The sequence below is a fragment of the Saccostrea cucullata genome, unplaced genomic scaffold (genome assembly GCF_032062105.1).
Source record: "Saccostrea cucullata isolate Sc308-1 unplaced genomic scaffold, CSIRO_AGI_Scuc_v1 ctg193, whole genome shotgun sequence".
Taxonomy (NCBI): domain Eukaryota; kingdom Metazoa; phylum Mollusca; class Bivalvia; order Ostreida; family Ostreidae; genus Saccostrea; species Saccostrea cuccullata.
In genome coordinates this window covers 30,376-53,888 of record NW_026926125.1, presented here as the reverse complement: position 1 = coordinate 53,888, position 23,513 = coordinate 30,376, and the positions used below count along the sequence as shown (strand labels likewise).

The following is a 23,513-nucleotide window of genomic DNA, read 5'->3' as shown; positions in this document are numbered from 1 at the left end:
TGTAGAATGATATTAAAAAAAGAGGGTGTGTCGAAATACAAGAACTGTTGGGAAATTGACTTGGGCAGAACATGGTACTATTTTTGGTTTATAATGATTGGTCGATTACCAGTGTGATACCTTTAAGAGATAGGAGGCAGACGACGAGAATGGAGTTCAAGCCTATTCTCTTTTAAAATATATCAGTTAAAATTAAGAATATCCAAAAAAAAAAAAAAACAGATTATAGATACAATATATACAAAATCTTTATTGATGACATATAATGAATATCAGAATACTAGAAGAAAACAATGTGTAGATCCCTAATTTAAGAAGGAAAAAGGAAGGTTAATGCCCAAAGTGCCAGTGGTGAATCTTTTAAATCTTTTAAACATTGTATAAAGATTAGAATATTGGATGTCAAGCACAGACTATCCCCTTTACGTTGTAGTTCTTGAGAATAGGAATTAACAAATACAGGATTACTAATAACAAATCAAAAGCTCTTCAACACTTACTAAACTAGTTTTCCCACATCTTATTTATTCTGTATAAGTTTAGTAATTGTAATGCAATCCATATTTGTTCTGAATTAGTAAAAGGATATCTTCTTTGTTCCTCTGATGCAGCTTTTCCATGGTTGAACGTTTCCTTGGTTGCAGAAGAATGTTATTAAAATTTTCCCGTTTAAACTTGATGCGTGGTTGTATCTACCGACACTCCCCAATACTCTAACGGTTTCTCCGTAGGTTCGCAGATACATACGTGGTAATTGATTAGTGAGACTAACAACACCTGAACATGCTCGGTATGTTGGGGGATTTGAATTTGGAATTAGGCAACGAAGTTGACAGAATCCACCGCACGAATCATAAGCTGTCAGGTAGCACTTTGCAGCTCCATTGTTAGGATTTTTCACTGCAACAAAGGAGGTAACTTCTGATCTCGGTTTTTTTACATCTACAACTATTTGTTTCGTATACTTTCCTCGATATGAAAATCCATCGGACTGTACAAAGAGTTTGGGCGGAACTCGAAGGTTCTTATGAAAATATCGGATTCTTGATTTGAAGAAATTTTCTGGACGTCTTAAATAAACGATACGAACTGGCATAAATACCCAGCGGTTTATGTCAGAATAGCCGTCTAATGTAAATGTATTTCGAATCGGAAAATTGTGAAGATAGACGAATTTACGGACATTATTAAGGTTTAAAAGCCTATTATGCTTTGGATAAGGTCTTCTAATTCTTCCTCTTTGGGTATTAATATGATACGCACTTGGACCCCAAAGATTTATGAGTGGACTATGAGGTGATGGATATAAACGTTGGCGAAGAAGGGTTCCAGATTTTTCTGCAATGGTCAACCTATTCCGGGTTTCTAACGGCAAAGCTAATGCATTAGGACCAGGAAAAACGCCTTTATTGAAACTCCGCATCCCCTGCAAAAAGCCAACAGGTACCTCTTTGGAAATGTCTGTTCCATTTCTTATGTTTCCGTTCCCCGTCCTGTGATCTTTTATAAAGGACTGAAAGATTGCAATCCCCGCTGTATGATTTTCTCTTGTTGGTCCAGTTATTCCATTTCCTTTTAATGTTCTTGGATCAACAAATGAGGGTTGAAAGGGCAAAACCTCTTCCTCTTCCTCTCCCGTTCCATTTAAAAACCTTGTCGCATTAATAGCTTGAGCTGATGTTTGCTCACCTATATCGTTGGCAGAAAGTGCGACACATACCCCGCCCTGACACCTTAAAAATTTAGAATTGCTGCAGTTAAAAGCGCATGATGGCATATCATCGTAATGATAAAATTCTGTTGTAAAAACATCACTGTAGCCATCTAAATTTGTATAATTGCTGTAAATGTCCATATTTCTGCTTGGGTTATGCAGTTCAGATGGTGAAGTAGACATTGGCCAAGGATAATCAGCAGCAGGATCTACACCTTGTTGTCTAATTTTTTGTCTAAATCGCTCCCAGATATAGTCAATAAATGTTTGATGTAGAATAAATACGGGATCGTTGGCAGTCGCCCTTGCATTTCCCATATCACCTCCAACCCAGACATGAACATTGCCATGCTGGCCTTCAATAGTATTTTCGAAAAGTTCTTGAAATCCATTAGAAACTTGCTCGTGACGTGTAACGGAGGGATCTGTAAGAAATCGCCTTATAGCCGGTTTTATCATTAGAGCACCACCCGTGTGTATGTTTCTGTCCAGAATATTTCCGTCCGACGATTCCCAGCCTGCAAAGGGACCATTAATTACTGGACCAATACCATTTCCCACTAAGGCTCTACTGAACATTGCTGTTTCCGATGGGTTAACCATATCATGATCCATGGTGGAGTCCCAGTAACAGAGGGACACGGATCCATCAATCCTTTGAAGTTGAAACTCCAGGCTGTAAATCATTTAAAAGATAAGATTATCTCCCTTATGTACCATTTTGAGTGAGCAAAACTTATATGAGCTACCGAGAACTTAGTATACGTATTAGTATACTGGGATCAGCGATTTTTAAAATTCACAATTGTAATCTGACAGTGACATTAACTTAATAATCCCGCCTGTCATTCCTGTTTGTCGCCAGTTTTGTTTTATTTCAATAATTTCAAGTTTCTTAATTTAGCTAAAACAAACTAGAAGTAATTGTTTTTTTTTTGACAATAATAGCCTAAAAGCTAGGTCAAGAAAGTAGTTCTGATTAAAAAAAATTATCGATAAAAGAAAAAATGGCATATAAACATTTTAGATCTTGAGAATTATTAAGAATTGCTGTAACAGTATTTTGTGATTTTTCTTCTGAAGGACGTATGATTCAACATCACTTTGTTTATGACATCCAGAGAAAATTGACGAATATTTAAAAAATGAATTTCATTTTTGAAGATTCATGAGGTTATGAACTACGACGCTTCACGCCGGCACATTTCATGAAGCGCGTTAGCGCTTCATGATAAATATGCCGGCGTGAAGCGTTGTAGTTCATACCTCATGAATCTTCAAAAATTAAATTCTTTTCTTATATTTACATTATTTTTCTGATGAGTTGCCACAAATCTACGCCATTCAACTGTAATTTTTAAAGCAAAACAGTTTGCACTATACTTTTGACGTCAAGTGCGGTATTATGTCGTAACAATGGAGATATTCATGCTCATCCATGGTAGTTCATGAGAAAATGAACAGTGTTCCTATTTGCAAAGAATCTTAAGGAAAATTAATTGGAAATGTAAATATTCTCTTATGATGTGAATATTTTTTATTTTCATAAAGTTAAATCTAAATCTGAGGTGTTTTGTGCATAACTCAGTAAAATATGAGATTATCAATGTCTATTAATATTGGCTGTTGAATTTAATTGATTGATTGTATCTTTTTAACGTCACTCTCGAGAATTTTTTCACTCATATGTAGACGCCACCACTTGCCGGTGGAAAGCTACAAATTTTTACCCATACTCGGCACTCAGGGCCATTGAGTAGCGAGGGATCTTTCTCGTGCCAGCATCTACTGCGACACGGAACCTCAGTTTATACGGTCTCATCCAAAGAACCGGTCTCCACGTCCCACAGTGGGACTTGAACACGCGACGTAAGGATCGACTCCTTACTTCGCGACTCTAGAGCAGACGTTCTAACCACTGCCCCCCCCCCCCCCCCGGGCAACTGTTGAATTTGAGGAGTATATACTCTAGGCCATGTTGTATGTAAATAAGCATACAGAGGTATTCTTTTAAGGGCCTTTAAATTTGTTTTAATTTTATACAAACAAAATGGATGCCTGGATTGATGTTAATGTTTGGTTGTATTTTGGCTGTTAATGAGACGAGTACTAAATTTCTAAATTGTTAAGAAATTGTCAACTTTCTTTTTGCAGCCATACCTATTAATTTTCGTCACTTTAAGGACAGATGATACAAACAATTTTTTAAAAATATTTTTTAGACTATGTATTATCTGCAGTTGTTAACACATTTTAAGTTTTGTAAATGACAAAAATAAATATTTTGACAAATGAGGACAAAAAAAGATAAATGTCATAGTTGCATGTTAACTGTGCCTTTTGTGTTGTTGAGCAACACTTTTAGTCCATTTGAAACTAAACTGGCATTTGAACTTTGAAATCAATCAAATTTATCCGAACAAGCAGGATTATAAGAAAAACATTCTTTTTCAAATAGTATGGAAAACTTACAAAGATACGAAAGAGGTCACAGTGAATTGTTCGCCCTTAGTAAAATATAAATTGTACGTCAACTCCAAGAGAAAAAGATAGGAAACAGGATATTTGGTTGTGAAACACTGATGCTTTAGAATGGTAGCTCCTTAAGAAAGTAAAAGATTCTTAAAAGTAAGTCAAATTCCAAGGACGAGAATTAACAAAAAACATTGGTGCCTGTACAGAGTTTATCAATTAAAGGAAAACACCTGTAAACCATGGAAGCTTTTGCAGCAACAATTCAGAAAAAATGGTCAAGATACATGTATGTTTCAAAAGGAAGTGTAACTCAAAAATATAGGAGGGTGTAAAATGTTAGTTCAGAAAAGGTCTTATCAAACGGAATGCACAAGTGAAGTATGAAACCCGAGTCACCAACCCTGCAAAAGTAATGGTCAAGATTTAAGTGTGAAACATTAAAAAAAAATAACAAAAGTAGGTCGAACTCTCTGTTCAAGGGATAGAGGTCATATATGTGGGTGCTCAAACAAAGGTTTTGCCAAACGATACACATATGAAAATGAATATAAAATCCATAGTTCCTTGATCCACGTGAAAGGTTATCTTTTGTGTGTACAAACAGACAGACAAACAGAGAGACTAAAAACTATATGCACCCGAAATTCCAATTAAGGGGGCATAAAGATGGGAATTGTTGAATAATAGGAGAGGAGCTTCTGTTGATATCTGCATTCAAGGAAAACGCTCATGCATGTACTTTGTTAATAAAAGATATTTTCTATATGAAAAAAAAGATAAGATATAATAATTAAACACTAATTGATTTAATGTATAAAGAATTTAAAGCCGTCAATTGCAATATACTAGTAGTTTAAGATCATTCCAAAGGAAAAATATGAACGCTTACAAAAGTAGGTATACTCTGTGGAAACCTAGAAAGGCAGGTCCAAAATGTGCGGATCTTAAAACCATTTCGTGGAGATTAGCCCATTTATCGTAAAACTGAAATTAAAATGGAAATCTTCGTTTTTTACACAGACTATCTTTTAATACATTTTTTATTAAAAGCCTAATGACTTTGTTAATATTGTAATAATGCAAATATGTTTTACCTTATCTTTTTCATTTTTCAACTTTATTAGGGCATCAAAAAATCGTTTCCTTTGTGCATCATCTAACACTCGCAGTTCTCGCCGGAATGCACGTTGTGCCTGTCGTTTGTGACGCCTTTTGTTTTGAAGCCTTTGTTGGTATTCTCTGTAAAAGGATCGAATATAGTTGACCTGGCTCTCGGTCAAATTTAGCTGATGTCTTAGATTTGGGCTATGCCAGATATAGCTACCCAGACAGTAACTTTGTATGCTGTGGTCCTGGATGTCGCTTACAGGATTAAGTCCTTGGGTGAATTGTTCATAGCATTGCTTTAAAAGATTTGGCATATCTGTTTGCATCGCCATGGTATTTGTTTGAATGACAAACAAAAGCACCAAAATGGTAGAGAGAAAATGAAACTGAGCCATCTGAAAGGGATTTTGAATTACTTTAATAATAAATTATTATCTTTAAAACACACACTCACCTTTACCCTCACACACATACTTTTACGCACTTCCTCAACGCGCTCTTAAACGCAACAGCCCCCTATCAAACACCCCCCATAAACACATACACCCTCTCCTTCCCTTACATACACAAAAGACAAAAGAGGTCAACCATATAAAGAAAAGTCAATCAGAAAGTAAAACAAAAAAGGAACAAACACACTAAACAACGGCTTACTAACAATTCATGTTTAACATTTAAATTTTAAAAGCATAAAAAAATTATTCTAATCATTATGCAAATATTCATCTATATACAAGAAATAATGAACACGGAGCGACATATAAAAGTTATTGACTAATTCTAATATATTTCAAATCATTTTATTAAGGTTGAAATTATAAATGAATTATGCTTGTCAAGGCTTGATGATTCTAAATTGATTAATTAAAACATTTAGAAAATAACTAAATATTTTTTAGGAGAAAAAGAGGGGTTAAATTTAAATCGACGGTACATGTAACAATTGCATATTATAGGTCATCTTCAAAATATTATTGGTTACCCTCTACCAACGACTTTCAAAAAATAGAAACTTATTTTTAAAATAATATAGATTATTGAAATGAATATGAGATAATCTCATTTAATTGTTTGGATAGCATTAAACATAAGACACAACTTGGTACAAGTTATCTAGTTCATGGGAAAGTCAGCATCAGGATGAGTTAACTAGTATAGCAACTTCCTCTTCCTCTTCAACATCTCAGCCATTTTGGTCATTAGTAAAAGTTACAAACAAAAATCCAGTCCAATCCTAACCATCATGCCACCAAAAAGGAAGAGGGATATTAGAGGGGAGATGGTGTCGCCATCCAGGGGCAGAGGACACAAAAAGCTTCGCCATGCTCCCAGGCAGCAAAGGTCTGGAGCCAGGAATGATCATCCCCCCCCCACCATGCCGAACCAGAGACTGCAGGGAGTGATGCTTCACCCGACAGTGACTTGGGGGAATTCGCACCACCAATCATTGGTAATGTTGATTCAGATTTCTCCCTTGATGTAAATCTTTCTGATTTCACTCCTGTCCCAGAACTTAGCTATTTCGATAATGTAGGTCAACACATCCCTTTGAAGTTAAAACAAAAAATTTGGGATGGACAGTTTATCGAGTTAGGTCTGCTGTTAAAATCAGCCAAAGAGATTAATGATAGTTTGGGAGGACAAGGGGAAATTAAAATTAGAGATGGGAAATTTTGTATTGTCCGGTCAAAGGTTGGTTCATATTTGACAATCGAAAAATGGACAAATGCTTTTATGATTTACATGAGTGTTATAATAGAGAAATATCGCACTAGGGCCCAAGAGTTTTTAAAATACATGAGAGATATCAGACTAGCTGCCTCTAGATCACAGGGCTGGTTCAAATACGATGAACAATATCGGCTACGCAAAGCTAGCAATCCCGAATCCTCCTGGGGGGTTATAAGTCAAGAATTTTGGCTACTGTATGTGACCAACCAAAGTTCAAATTCTTTTGGCAGTCAGAATCACTTCAACAATACTAAACAAAATTTAGATGAGAGCAGCACATCCGCTGCTACCCAGTATTGCTATCATTTCAATCAGGGTAAAAAGTGCAATTTCTTCCCCAGATGCAGATTCAAGCACGTCTGTAGGAGGTGCGGAGGAAAGCACCCGGCCACAACCTGTTCCACCAAGGCAGCTGTATAAACTGGGCAAGACCCCAATTTAACTAGATAAAATTTTTTTACATACACAAAATTATTCTGATCATCAATTTTTAAGGGAAGGTTTTCAACATGGTTTTAAATTACAGTATTTTGGCCCTAGATCACCCAGCTTTTCTAAGAATCTTACAAGTTTAGACAAACAATATCCAGTTGCAGAGCAAAAGCTTTACAAAGAAGTCTCATTGGGGAGGGTTGCGGGTCCCTTCATAGAACCACCTTTTCCAACATTACAAGTTTCTCCTTTAGGTCTTGTACCTAAAAAAGACGGTGACTACCGCCTCATTCACCATTTATCATATCCAGAATCTGCTTCAATAAATGATTTCATTGACCCAGAACAGAGCTCAGTAACCTATTCAACCATAGATGATGCTGCCGCCATTATTGCAAAATTAGGTCGGGGGGCATTTCTGGCGAAGTCGGACATTAAATCAGCCTTTAGGTTGCTACCAGTGAACAGCACTGATTTCGACTTGTTAGGTTTTCACTTCAATGATGGTTTTTATTACGACAAGATGCTACCTTTCGGTTGCAAAATAAGTTGTGCAATTTGGGACAGATTTGCTTGCTTTCTGCATTGGCTTATACAGGATTGCTCAAAAAATGCCTCAATCCTGCATTATCTAGATGACTTTCTTTTCTGTGGCAAAGAACTTCCCATTTGCAAAAATACGTTGGACGCTTTTCTTTATCTGTGCAACGATCTGGGGGTCCCTATTGCAAAAGACAAAACAGTATATCCAATGCAGGTTCTTACGTTCTTGGGCATTGAGTTTGATACGATGGAAATGATCATGAGGTTACCGTTGGTAAAAATCGATGAAATCAAACAAAAGATTCTCGACATTGTGGCACTTAAGAAGGTTACTCTTAAGCAACTTCAGTCTTTATTGGGTTTGTTAAATTTTGCATGTAGAGTTATAGCTCCAGGTAGGGCTTTCTGTCGACGTTTGATTGATGCAACAATTGGCCTAAACAAACCTCATCACCATACCCGTGTAACGTTAGAAATGAAAGCAGACCTCAAAGTCTGGCTTGACTTCCTCCAATCATTTAATGGCATTTCAGTCATTACAGAAGGTATATGGGTGAATAATGAGACTCTACAACTCTACACTGATAGCGCAGGGGGAGATAAGGGGGGCTTTGGTATATATTTTGCAGGCAAGTGGACATATGCTCAATGGCCCATTTCCTGGTTTGTACAAGGCATAACCCGTGACATGACCTTTTTAGAGCTTTTCCCGGTCCATATAGCTATTGAATTGTGGAAACATCAATTTTCCAACAATAGAATTTTGTTTTACATTGACAATATGGCGGTGGTACATGTCATAAAATCGACAACATCAAAGTCACAAAGGGTCATGAAAATTGTAAGAAAACTAGTTCTCACTTGTCTCAAACACAATATTTTGATTAAAGCAAAACACATACCTTCAAAATCAAATTTTATTGCGGATTCTATCTCTCGTTCACAGTGGGGCAAATTCCGACGGCTAGCACCGGCAGCAGATCCATGGCCAACACCGCTTCCCAAGAATATGTGGGAAATTTAACAAGGGAGGCAAACAGACTTATACAGGGTTCACTATCAGCAAACACATACAAAGCTTACCAGGGGGCTCTCACCAACTTCAAAAAATTCCTGAATAATTGTGGGACCACATTGTATTTCCCCATTCCTGTTGATCATTTGCTTAATTTCATTGCCCACCTTTCTATTTCAGGTACAGCTTATAGAACAGCTGCACTGTACATTAGCGCATTATCATATATCCATAAATTAAGAGGCATACAAGATAACACTCAATCATTCATTGTCAAAAAAGTCTTGCAGGGTCTCCACAAAAAGAGAGGTATCACTTTAGATTCTCGAATCCCATTAACTGTATCTATCTTGGAGCATGTAGTATCAGCATTGCCATCAGTGTGTAGATCATCTTACGAGGCAGTTTTATTTTCCACACTTTTCTCAATTGCATATCACGGCTTGCTTAGAGTAAGTGAAGCTTTGAATATCCATAGGGCACACATCACGTTTACTAGAAGCAAGGTCAGCATCTTAATTCCCAGGTCCAAAACTGACCAAATGGGAAATACAACAACATTGCATATTTCCAAACAGTTAAATTCGGATATTTGCCCAGTACAGTGGGCACTCAGGTTTTTGCAGCTGCGCCCTAATGATGGTTCCCTTTTATGCTTTATTCATGTCAACAATAAGGGTGTAACAAGATACCAATTCAACTATGTGCTTCAAAAAGCACTTCAATTCAGGAACATTCAAGGACACTTTAGACCACATAGTTTTAGAATAGGTAGGGCTACAGATCTTGCAAAACAGGGGTTTCCAGATTCAGAAATAAAATCTTTGGGCCGGTGGGAGTCAAAAGCTTTCAGAAACTACATAAGATTATAAAATGTTAGCATTGTTAAATGGAATACAGGCTAATTTTGCCAAAGTATTCCAGGTTTCAAGACGATTTGGATAGTGGGATCTTCAATACCTTTTTGGGCTGGTGAGGAGGCAGGGAGGAGACCGGGTGGAAAGAATCTTAATCTTGGGATGGACATCACTTGGAAGGGAATTAGAGGGCTGAAATGGGAAGATCTTGACAAAGTGTTAACAGATGAACTCAAACACCAACCACACCCAGATGTACTAGTCATTCACGCAGGGTCAAATGATCTAACTACGGCTGGCAATACTGCACTTAGATTTTCACATGAAATTCAATGTAGTTTGTATCGTTACAATGTATTGCTTCCTAAGACTTTGCTCATTTGGTCAACAATGCTTCCCCGTCTTTATTGGCATGGTGCACCTCTTGGCAAGGGTGGGGCTAAGATTGATTTAAAACGGCGTAAGGTGAATAAGGCCATTAGAAAATTCATTACATCCGAAGTTAATGGGGCTTGCATTTTTCATGACAAAAATATCAATGTGCATCAAAGCAGTTTATTTAGATATGATGGAACTCATTTATCGGATAGGGGGAATAAGGCTTATTTAAATAATATCCAGGGTGGTTTGGAATTCATTTTAGGGGGAAAGGGCAAAAATTTTCCCTCCTCAGTAATGCCCTTTGTTTATCAAGTCAGATTTCAGTTGCGATGACGCGATGACCCGTAATTTCCTAGTTTAGGATTGCTATATATATAAATATTAATTTTGGTGCAAATTGTTGTGGGGAACATCATATCGATGTTAGTGGCGGGGTCAAGGGAGACATCAGCCTTGTACACGCTTAACCTGTTTGTCTCTGCCCATCTGCATCAAAGCATGAGGGGGGGTATCATGGCTGTGTTTTAACATGGAAGTTAAATGCCATTGAGGAAATGTGTAGAATAAATGTAAATTGCTTGGGATCTGCAGCATTTCAGTGCTCAGACCCCCTCTACCTATATAAAAGTAGGAGAGGCTACAGGCTGGTTGGTGTTAAAATTCTAAACCAGGTAGCAAGCCAGAGGCAGGGTGTAAAAGCTGTGCAGCTTGTGTGCCTAGCCATCATGCGTGTGTCAGGCATGGGGTTCCATGGCACTCGCATCTAAGCGAGGCCACTAGTTTGCCCGTTTGTTTATGGTATCCTAGTTGTCTCCCTTGACTCCTACAAAATTTGCGGCCATTTTCATCCAACATTGTGTGTGTTGTATTATTATGATCTTGTTTCTCAATAAATTAGTAAAGTTAAAATTGGTGTTTTCAATTCTCAGAGCTGTCTGGAAGACAGTCTCAGTATAATGGTATTGAAAAGGCAGAGAAAGCAAAAATATCATGGGCTGCAATATTCAATTAAAAATTCTCTATGAAACCATTTTTTTATTTATTCCGGAACTTTTTCAATCGTACAATAACTATCAATTTATTATACCCGCACTTTCTAAAGAAAGTTCGGGTATATTGTTGTTACTCATGTCCGTCCGTCCGTCCGTCTGTCTGTCACACTTTTCTTCCCTGAACTCCTCCTACATTTTACACAGTAGCTTAATCATCTTTTGGGAGATGGTTGGTGGAGTCATGTAGATGTGCAGTAAGGTTTCAGAATTTTGATTTTGCCCCAGGGGGGTCAAAGTGGGGTCGAAAAATGACGTTTTTTATGCAAAAAGTCCCGTCTTCCCTGAACTCCTTCTACATTTTACTCAGCAGCCTAATCACCTTTTGGGGGATGATTGGTGGTGTCATGTAGATGTGCAGTAAGGTTTCGGAATTTTGATTTTGCCCCAGGGGGTCAAATGGGGGTCGAAAAATGATGTTTTTTATGCAAAAAGTCACGTCTTCCCTGAACTTCTTCTACATTTTACTCAGCAGCCTAATCACCTTTTGGGGGACGGTTGGTGGTGTCATGTAGATGTGCAGTAAGGTTTCGGAATTTTGATTTTGCCCCGGGGGGTCAAATGGGGGTCGAAAAATGAAGTTTTTTATGCAAAAAGACCCGTCTTCCCTGAACTCCTTCTACATTTTACTCAGCAGCCTAATCACCTTTTGGGGGATGATTGGTGTTGTCATGTAGATGTGCAGTAAGGCTTCGGAATTTTGATTTTGCCCCGGGGGGTCAAATGGGGGTCGAAAAATGACGTTTTTTATGCAAAAAGCCCCATCTTTCCTTAACTACACTTACATTTTACTCAGCAGCCTAATCACCTTTTGGGGGATGAGTGGTGGTGTCATGTAGATGTGAAATAAGGTTTCGGAATTTTGATTTTGCCCCAGGGGGTCAAATGGGGGTCGAAAATGATGTTTTTTATGCAAAAAGCCCCGTCTTCCTTAAACTCCTTCTACATTTTACACAGTAACCTTATCATCTTTTGGGAGATGGTTGGTGGTGTCAGGTAGATGTGCAGTAAGGTTTCGGAATTCAGATTTTGCCCTGGGGGGTCAAATGGGGGTAGCAAAATGACGTTTTTATGCAAAAAGCCCCGTCTTTCCTGGACTCCTCTTATATTTTACTCAGCAGCCTAATCATCTTTTGGGAGATGGTTATGGGGTCATGTAGATGTGCAGTAAGATTTCGGAATTTTGATTTTGATTTTGCCCCAGGGGGTCAAATGGGGGTCTAAAAATGATGTTTTTTATGCAAAAAGCCCTGTCTTCCCTGAACTCCTCTTACATTTTACTCAGCAGCCTAATCACCTTTTGGGAGATGGTTGCTGGTGCCGTTTAGATTTGCAGTTAGGTTTCGGAATTTTGATTTTTCCCCGGGGGGTCAAATTGGGGTGGAAAAAGGATGTTTTTTGTGCAAAAAGTCCTGTCTTTCCTGAAGTCCTCCTTAATGTTACTCAGAAGCCTAATCATCTTTTAGAAGAGTTAAATATTTTGAAAATTATGTAAAACATCAACGTCAAGGGGTGAAAAAGCATCGCATGCTGGGAGACACATTGAATTCTTATGAGTAATTAATGTACATGTCAAATGTGAGTCATATCTCATCTCAATCAAAAGTTATAAGCAAATGCAACGTTTTTGAAAAGTATGTTAGGCATCAAGGTCAAGGTCACAGAGTAAAAGTCATGATTCATTTGGAAAGGTCTTATCACAGGTAATAATATACATGCATTATAATATGAATGCCCTAACTTTTCTCTTTCAAAATGATGAATTTATAACAATTTAATTTTTTTGCAAGTAGGTCAAACTTCTAGGTCATATGTAAAAAAAAAACCCATGCCATTCTCACAGGTAAATACTAGTACATAAGTTTAATATGAATGCCTTGTCTCTTCTCATTCAGTAGATATGACCGTGATGACCAAGGTTAAATCTATTGAGACAGATGGACAGTCTGACATACAAATGTACATATTTCTATATGAATTGGGAAAATATGGCCCAGTGGTTCTAGAGAAGTTAAAAATGTAAAAGGTTTTTAGACAAACAGATGGACAACACGTCACGACAGACGTTATATGATAAGGAAACCAGAAATTAAAGCTCAAATGAGTGTTTTGAAAGGGTTACAATATGGTTCCAGTATTTGAAAAGCTGTTTTTCTCATGCAGAGATATGCATGACCAACATATTCATGTTTTATATTTTCTTTAGTAATTTGTTTGTTTGTTGTGGATACATCTCTCTCAGGAATTTTTCCCTCATATGGAGACACCACCAAATAATAATGAAGACAAGATGTGTTTGTTAAACACTGATGTCCCTGTATGGAAGCCTATGGCGAAGGTTGAAGTTTCTCAAATATATGTCAAACTCAAAGGTCAAGGTCAAAGGGTTCAAATTGTTGGTATCAGAAGAAAGTCTTCTTGTCACAAGGAATGCACATTTGAAATAAGTAATCCCTAGTACTTCCTGTACAAAAGTTAATTGCCAAGGTTAATTTTTTTTAAGTGGTTCAAACTCTAGGGTCAAGGTCAAACATATTTATACCTGTTGACAGTTCACAATGAATACACATATTAAGCATGAAAGCCCTAGCACCTACTGATCAAAATCTATGCCAAGTTTAAAGTTTGGCATTTTTCTTGTAAAAATGTGTATCCTAGGTCAAGCGATCAGAGGTAAAAATTAATGGTACCCAAAAAAAAGGTCTTAATTGTCACAAGAAATAAACCTATAAAATGTGGAAGCCATTTGTATAGCCCATCCCACTTAAAACTTATGGGGCAAGGCTATAATTTCTGCAGACAAATAGACAGACATAATATAAACACAAAAAGCAAAATATGTAGAATTAGTCAAATGGAAAAAAAATTCTATTTAATTGGAATCACAAAATAGATTGTTATTTCAAGGACAGGGAGTGGGTAGGGAGATTGGAACCCCCCTCCTGGAATCTGCTTTGTTATTTAAACAAGACTTACTATATACTGAAGCAAATAAAAAATGACTTTGGACATCCTCCCCCTAACTTAGAAAACATTGACCCCACTATCATTTTTTTATTTTGTTTATTTGTTTTCAGTTTTTTTTCTCCTGCTTATCAGGAAATTCTGGGCTGGAATTTTTTGACTGAGATATGAACCCCCCTCCCTACTCCCGAAAAAAGTTCTGGATCCGCACCAGTATTGACAGTAACTTCACAATATGAAATTCTTCTAGTGTGGCATGCGATGATCTTTGACCCTTTTTGAACTTTAACCTAATCGTTTGGATTTATTTCACCCCACTATGCTTAAACGTGAACTTACCGACCTCCATAGGTCTTGTCAACTTCATGAAGTAATAGTATAATCCAATTATAACACAAAATGAATTAATCCAATGCACACCAGACTGCAGCATGTGTGCTAATGCTATTCCATTCGGCAAACCTTCGCGCCGTCGATTCCGTCACCTTATCAGATGAAGTGGGAATCGGCCGAGGTGTGCCGAATGGAGTTTAATCTAAAAATATGCTAATGGGTGTCGCAACGTGATGTGATGTAGAAATTTACATGTTAACATGTATAGTACAAATTTTAAATTAATTCATAACAAATGTTTTAACAAAACTGTTCCATCTAGCCTATTCCAAAAAGTATGTGCAGTGTGATTGTGGTGTCGAGGGGTGGGGGATTAGTAAATTTAAAAAGGTCCTATTATGAGCAAAACATTTATTAAAATCTAATTTACAACATTAATAGAATTCAAACTGGTATATAATGAATTAAGCATGTAAAATAAATATAAGAGTTTTGAGTTATGGTCACAGGGAGAATTTCATACTCAATTTGATGAATACATATAGAATTATTTTGACTTTTTCCTTGGAAAGCCGCCCAATATGTAGGAGCGTGAATTTAGAGGCAAACACCTTAGTGCGGTTATTACTGTCTCATGACAGCATCTAGTTGTCAATACCTTTACTTAAAAAAAGATTTTGAAAATTCAACATGCACATTGAAGTGATTTATAACCTACCTAACGACCAAATTTCCTTATCCTGAGTCGGGAATGGAAAACAGACATTATTTTAAATCAAAATACTATTAAATCAGAGCCTGTTATAAATAAACTTTTAAAAAAGGCAATTGTTATCAAAGAAAAACTGCTTAAAAATGGAAAAAAAAATCAATTCATGTATAATTAAATATTGTTGAGTAATTTCTAGAAAATATATTTTCCTGGTGTATTACATTATACGGAAAAATGCTTCTCTACGTAGGAGATATCATTTAAATAAAAACGGGGAAGGAAAAGGGGGTGGAAAGAAAATAAAATAAAATGCAATAACAAACAGCTATTCAAGCTCAAAAGTCCATTAAGCAGTACAAAATAGGAGCAGACAAAAAAGGACCTCCGAAACAGGGATCAGGTGACTTTAGCTTTTCAATCGTCAACTTCCCTTAATTATCCAGCAATATACCTTCATAACCTGCATACGGTGTTTATAACTCTCATTCGATTTGATATGACAGTGTATGCTCTACGTATGTACAATTTCTAAAACAATGTAAATTATTGACAAACAAGTTGATGAACTAGAATATTAATATTTCGTTTAAATTCAACATTTCTTAAGTTCTATTGTCGATACAATATCCTTGTCAGCAAATACAATTTATCACTCAAATGCTTTAAAATTTGAATTGAATTTCCTTCAAACAACTTAACGTAAAAATGAGTCAGTTCAATATTTTCAGTTATAGGATCTTTAAGGCTTCGTTACAACGATATATCCGTAAATTCATATTAACATAAGTCATTCTACATATAGGCCTATATTATTACCATATATTAGTATCTCCTGCTCTGTTCTCACTATTCTTCTGGGACCGGGCCATGAAGAAACGAACTTATAACTTCATGTCAGAAATAATCCACATAGGTTTTTTTGGTTTTATGGAGAAGAGTTATTAGACCCCCCTCCCGCCCAAAAGTTCACCCTTTCTTAATAATATTCTCCTGAAAGAGGATTTAAACAACTTTGAAAACCTTTTACCAAGGGATAATCTGTGGCAAGGTTGGTGGTATATATAGAATAGTTTAAAATATTTTTTTTAAAAATACAGAATCGAACAGACAGAGAGATGGATAGATACGAAACCTACTCTGGATAAAATATCACTAGCTTTCAGCTAAGAGAAAAAGTATAATTTTTGTCTGCCGCTTTTTAACTAATGCATTTAGTTCATTTTTGACAAAAAAATAAATAATAATACAAATATAAAAAAAATATAATTTATTTTACAATTGCACAATTTGTGAAATTTGTAAATAAATAAACTGATATGAAACTTACCTCTAAAGAAACGCTCTATACGTCTGTTGTGTGCAATGAACTATCAGAACAGGTCTTTTATATACTTAACAGAAAATTTCCGACTTCAAATTATATTACCAGGAATTTCCATTTTGTTTTAATTAATTGAGTTTTATCTTGTTATAATTAAATCTGGGAAAATGCTTGTAATTTTCCACTAATTGTTTTTAAATATGTTTTTTTTATTCGATATTTTCTCTACTTTAATTCGAAGACATGTTATTTTTGCTTCGTACAAAAGTTGTATACATGTACATGCAGTAAAGAAAAATGAGAAATTATTGAGTATTAATTTAAATAAAAAGAAAGAATGCGTTACTGCTACCAGCACTTTTTTCAATTTCATACTTATTTTTCTCCACTTTAATCCAATGATGTAATTTTTGCTTCATACAGAATATATACATGTACATGCACTAAAGAGAAATGAGAAATTGTCGAGTATTAATTTAAATAAAAAGAAAGTATACACTACTAGCATTTTTATTCTATTTCATACCAATTGATAGTATTTTATACAAAATATAACGACAGATTACTTATTTAAGTAATCAATACATAGGGCTCACGGAATGTGTGACTGGTGACAGGTGAAACTTATTTTCCTTATGCACCTGAATCCATCCCTTGATTTTCTGATGGTCTTTATTTAATACCCTATTTATAAATTTAGATGGATTGTCTATTTAGGTTTTTTTTTGAAAAGGAAGAAAAGCTGCTCTTGTCACTTTTCACTGGTTGAATTTTTTGTTAAGGTCATTTCAGGGTCACTAAATTGCTTTTAGTGATTTTTTCAAAAGAATTTATAAATACTTCGTAAATAACAGGTTTGTTGTCTTATCTATTTAGTCTTTAAATGAAATGGTATCTGAAATATTTTTGAAAAAAACCCTTTTCATTATTTTCTAAACTTTGCATACTAAGAAAAAAAGATTGGCATCATCAAACTGACATACGTTAAATGGACGATTAAACAGAATTGTATTCAATATTAAAGATATCTGTCATTCACTCCATCATTTCTTTTTAAATTGCGTCGCCCACTTGACGCAGTGGTAAATGCGTCTGCTCTAGGGTCGTGAAGTAAGGCGTTGATCAGGTTTGTTCCCACTTAGCCAATATTTTGAAAAATCTTATTCCCACATACCCAGTAGTTTGATTTTCACTCCTAAGTGATCGACAGGATATAGTCTGTTTTCAGGTATATATGGATAACCTTAGAATGACTACCACTGAAAAAAGAGTAAAATATATTAACCAAAATTAAAATTTTAATAAAATTAATAAATCATAAATTAATTTTTATTTAAAGTTCCAGAATTTTTTTTTTGTGGTAAATATAGTAAAATAAACAAACATCTGCATTTAAAAAATAATAAATTAAATATTGATAAAAGTTATAATATCTAATATTAAAAGAAATGATGTTTTTATGCTCTTTAATAAAATTAACATTTGAGATTAGAAATATTCATCTGAGTATGTAATATTTGGTCATGGTATTTGCATGAACACAGTAATAGAAGCTTATAAAAAGTAATTTATTTTCTGATGAAGAAATAACTTACATATTCATTCCATACTTGATGTTCACAACCCTGCTTATTAATTAATTACAAGGGTTGTTCAATAAAAAAAAATGCCCTCGGTGCTCGGAAAAAAAGCAAAAGACAATTCAGTTTTAGAACTCATTTTTGACTATTGCGCTTATGGCAGATCCTATGATCTCCTGGACTTGTTTCTTCTTTCTGAAAGGTGTTGTTTTTTTTTCAAGTTTAGAAAATGAACCAAGTCAAAGGGTGACAAATCTGGTGAATATTATTGTGTGACAAAACCTTACTTTTCTGTTTATCCTGAAAACACCTTTACTCTTCATGGCGTGTGGGTTTGGAAGCTGTCACAAAGAAATTTTTTGTAGTGGATTTCTGATTCTAGTTCCTTCCTCTCAAAAACCTTTAGATTTTTGTCAAACAATTTGCATTCTAAACTCCTCCAGAAATTAACTGCCTTCCCGAATAAGAATTTGAACAAAATGACCAAAAATATATAAGAAAATGGCATATAAAACTTTTTGTCCTTTTGTAATGCTTTGCTCTTTTCAGACCTTAGCCGTTTTTTGTCAAGTGCATCTTATTGTAAAAATGTTTTGAGGGTAATAAAACAATGGATTTAAGTTTCATTATCTGTTTGCATTTCAAACAAACGTGAATAACTACAATTTCTGGGTTTTTTAAATAACTGTTTAGATATCCTTTCACGGTGTCGTTTTCACTCATTTTTCAAAACATAGGATGACCATTGAGTACGTAGCTTTATCACTGTCAAATGATTCTTTGAAATAAAGTGAACTATCCCCAAATTAAAAGCCATTAAATTTGCTATGTGTTTTAAAGTCAATCGAACATCATAAGTGATAATTTGTTGAATTTTGTTGAATTTTGGCAAACAGAACATTGGTTGTTTTAAGTCCTTGTCGCCATGGACGGAATCCATTTTTGATGCCCAATATATCATTTTTGTTCTTTAAAATTTACCTGCTCATATGTCTATAAAACAGGCATGTGGTTGCTGTAAAGTCCATAAATTTCAGTGAATATTTCTTTTGGAATCTTATCAAGTTTTCCAGGAGCCTAAATGAAGCGTTTAATTTCACTCTAGTTTACTGATTCTTGACCATTTATTTCTAATGCAGTGTCTTAAATAGACCTTGTTTTTCAGCTTCTCACAATGTAAATATGAGATGAAAGTTGTTCACATATAAAGATATCACAATTTAATTTGGATTCTCGGAATTTTCTCCGACTCGGAAGAAAATACAAAAGATTTAAATAACACATTACAGAGAAGACAAAATCGTATTATTAGTTGAAACGAGGTGTTCTCCGTGTTCAGAATTGTATGAAAAGTTTTAATTTAAATGTATTAACTATATTTCTTAACTTAATTTTGTATTTTTCAATTTGTATAGTTTTATTCTACCATTGAAAATGTCCAAAAATTATTTACTTTCACAAAAAATCAATGTTTGCACATTAAAGAAGGCATGTTGCATCATATTCTGTGTTTTTCATTTTGAATACTTATATTTTAGGCTTGATTAAAGCTGTGCTATTACATGTATTTATCAATTTTAAAAAAATAAGAGAGGAAAGACCATTAATACTTCAAAAACATATATTATATTGAATGAATTATGCAATTCTATTTTATAAGAAACATATTTAAAGCTTCAAGTATAATTATGGCAAATCTGAGCTGAAATATGAAAAGAGATTGAGTGTAGATATACATATGTACATGATAAATGTTATTTGCGTTCAAATTTAAATTTTCACCAATTTTGAACTTAAAATTTTCTCCATAGTTTAAATGACTTAAATTTTTTTAACTTCATTTTTTTCTGTTCTTGATTCTTCTCACAGAAAACTGTATTTCTTGTATTTAAAAATTAATGAAATTTTCACAGAACCAAGAAGACAATATTACTAAGTGATGGTGTTAGTTAAATTAGTTTCCCTGGGCATTAAAAATAAAAATAACTCTACCCAATCATCTGATAGGGTCTTCTATTTCAGAAGATTAAATGTTTTTCTTTTTTCATAAAAAGATATTAGTATATAGGATCCATAAGATGACATTACCAAATTGACACAATTAGGTTAACAAAAATAAATTTTGTCTAATCCGAATTTTCTCTATTTTTCTCAAAATTTTAGGTTATTTAAGTAATCTTTATATGTGCCCTATCTTTAAATTTTCTTTATTTTTACAAATGGTAAAGAAGTCATATAGAGATACAAAATGATACAAAAACAAAAAGTTTTGACCGTTTACTAAGAGAGTAAAAACACTTTCTACGGATTTTTGGTTCATATATTTACTTAGATTGGAAGCTTTTAAAAGCTAATATAGTTGTAGTTTGTTTGGAAAATCATAATTATTTGATATATTTTAAAACTTTAGTCCCTTTTTATTAATTTAGCAAACATTTGAAAAATTCTTCCAAGTCTTTGATTGTGAAAAATTATAACTAAATTCGTTGTTCTATAATACATTTGAGAAAAGAAAAGAAGATATTTACATATGCCACCATTTCGCCAAAAATATAGTCCCTGCTAGTTTTCGAACACAATTTGCCATTTCTATTTAAAGTTGTAAAATTGTGATGAGGGAAGAAAAATATGGTCTTTTAAATCTCTTTCACCTAAATATATGAGACATATAAGCAAATATACATTGAATATTTTATCTACTCTGAAACCAGAGAAGAATCCTACCTTAAGGGCGCCGACTATAGTTTCCATTGCGCAATATTTCGTGCATCATAGTTAAATGAAGCATATTTACTGTTTTAATGCAACTTTTTTCGCTTAATTATTAAAATTAAACAAAATTAAGAAATAACAGGTATAAAAATGTAATTACAATTTGATATAACTGATTTTTTAACCGATTTTACAAATGATAGGTAGGTTGACGTCGTTGCAGTGTGTTTTTGAAGCTATGATAATCTGTAGCTCTTAAAGAAAGGGGTAATAAAAATATTATTCAAGAAAAAGTAATAAAACATACGCTCTTGAAATTTAAAACATAGAAATTTAAGAATATCTCTAATATCTTTATTATGTTTTCATGTGAATCCATTGTGTACGTCATATTTTGTAATACTCTATAAAAATAGTAAAATTTGCTAATTTTTTGCATTTTGAGATGCCCCCTCTGGTAACAAGACGGTAGAATTTTGTGTTTATTGCATATATTGTATAATATAGTATTACTCATCAAATGTTATAGTTTGAACAAAATTTCTATTGTAGTATTTGTATAATTTGCTTTAAAGTGCTAAAAATGGGCATTTTCCTATATAATCCTATAGTAAATGTACCTGTATTTTGAGACGGTCCCTCAAAAATACCTGGGTGGTAGATTTCCCCCAAACTTTGCATGTACACTGAAGTTAATGTAAGTTACATATGGTATAAAAATGAAGAGTTTCGCTATTGTAGTTTTCATACAATAAAACTATAGTCGGCCCCCTTAAATGCAAATTCGAAAAGTAAATTGGTTATTGTTTTCAATGATTCTTGATATCTTAACTTTGAAATGCTATTGCGTAATCTACAAAAAAGTCTTATCGTTAAATTAAAAAAGACCTTTTTAATTTTGATTATCTGGTGTTCTTAAATACAGGCCTCAAATTGATATACACTAAAAAACAAGATTTGTATACCTGAGATTTATTTAAAACATAGATAGAACGTTCTATCGTTAAAATGATATTGTCCGACGGACCCGGTTTAACGATAGAATTCGTTCCGTGTATTCGTAATGTAGCACAAGTTTGGCTTTCCAGAAAGCCTGAAATGTCATCTCTTTGGTATCAATTATGTCAAAGAAATAAAACAGAAAGGGAAATATTTTAATGCAATGAATATATGGATTATTATACCTGAAGTTCCCGAATGACTTATTCAGCAAACAGAAAACTAAGCTGACAGGTATTTAACATAAGAAAGAGCAGTCCAAAGATTATTCCTACCCACGTAGCTTAAGTACCGGTATTTAAACCTTTCGAAAGAAGCCACCTATACCTACGTTTTGTTTACTTTTAAGAAAAATGAGGGGCAGGGTACCACGCAGTGATTTAACTATGGATACTACTACAAATCTATATATAGAAATCACGTCAATATCAGTTCTCCTTGTGTGGCTTACCAATTTAATAAGGCATAGTATTGAGGATCAATGTATTCGACACACCAAAACTTTAGATATTTATAAGCATCGTACTTCTTTTCTAAATTTTCCTTGGCTTTCAAGGCAAATAGGCCTAAACCGAAAGTAGATACACACTTCTAAGCTAGTTCTTCTAAAAGAAAACCAGTTTACAAGCTACTTGGAACTCCTTGTGTAGATTCTCACTTGAGATATTTTAAAACATCGAGGATTCCCGAAAAATTAATGGAGGCTTACACTAGGACTTTACTTCCGGCAAACAATCTTAATGTGTCATCTCCCGAGGGAGATGACAAAAACACGGGCGATAACTCGTACTCAGTAATTCACTACGGACAATCTAGAGAGTTCCAAATGTAAACATGGCAGGTAAATTTGAAGCGAGAGAAAAACGTTGAGAAAATTAATTGGATTTTCATCTTTAAGGTCAAGATCTAGTAAATAACTTGAGACTAATTTTTTGGTGCTAGATCCATTATGACGTCATAATCAATTTCAACTTTCTTTTTCCCGTACTTTTCTGAGAGACTGTAGGCAATCTGGATACATTTCCTTTGCCGAATACAAAAAACTCCCATATTCATGACTAGTTTTCTTAATTTTTCATTGAAAATGACAGTTTGAAATACAGTTTTGCCTCTTGTTTACCTACAAATTATGCCCCGAAACACCTTATGTTACCAAGCTAAAGTTGTAAAGCATCAACAAAGGAATTTATTTCTCAAGTTTGATAAATCTGTAGGAACCTTTTATTTACTAGATCTTGACCTTAAATGGATTATTTTTTGGGATAAAAGGCATAAGCAATCTCAAAAAGGTTTGTTTTGATTAATTTGGTAGTTATTTTCAGTGCAAATCCTTTTATATACTTCAAACTCGTTTCGAAGCGGATCCGCTCTGATTTGCTACATTGCAAGTATATGGGATGTATTCTAAATGTAGTGAGGCTTGTACCGAGACAGAGTTAGATTATTCTAACTATTTAAAGCAATGCATTTAAATATTGCAAAAATGTTCACACTGGCATCAAGCCAGAAATAATTATTTTAAGCCAAAATTCCGTAAGACTGATGCCATGGTGTAAATTCCGAAAGACAAATCCTGTAATCAAGTATT

At 34.4% G+C, this 23,513-nt stretch overlaps 2 protein-coding genes across 2 annotated transcripts; one reads left to right on the top strand and one right to left on the bottom strand.

The window, feature by feature from the left end:
* Positions 1–511: 511 nt before the first annotated feature.
* Positions 512–16,666, bottom strand: LOC134270846 (uncharacterized). Its single transcript, XM_062753091.1, has 4 exons — positions 16,641–16,666; positions 5,284–5,691; positions 5,079–5,173; positions 512–2,390 (listed from the first exon to the last, which is right to left on the bottom strand). Exons 2-4 carry the CDS (start codon positions 5,689–5,691, stop codon positions 575–577), a joined length of 2,319 nt encoding a protein of 772 aa, XP_062609075.1. The 5' UTR covers positions 16,641–16,666; the 3' UTR covers positions 512–574.
* LOC134270860 (uncharacterized) lies at positions 6,320–9,968 on the top strand. Its single transcript, XM_062753104.1, has 2 exons — positions 6,320–6,746; positions 8,949–9,968. The coding sequence occupies exon 2, from the start codon at positions 8,987–8,989 to the stop codon at positions 9,887–9,889; it is 903 nt and encodes a 300-aa protein (XP_062609088.1). The 5' UTR covers positions 6,320–6,746; positions 8,949–8,986; the 3' UTR covers positions 9,890–9,968.
* Positions 16,667–23,513: the final 6,847 nt, after the last annotated feature.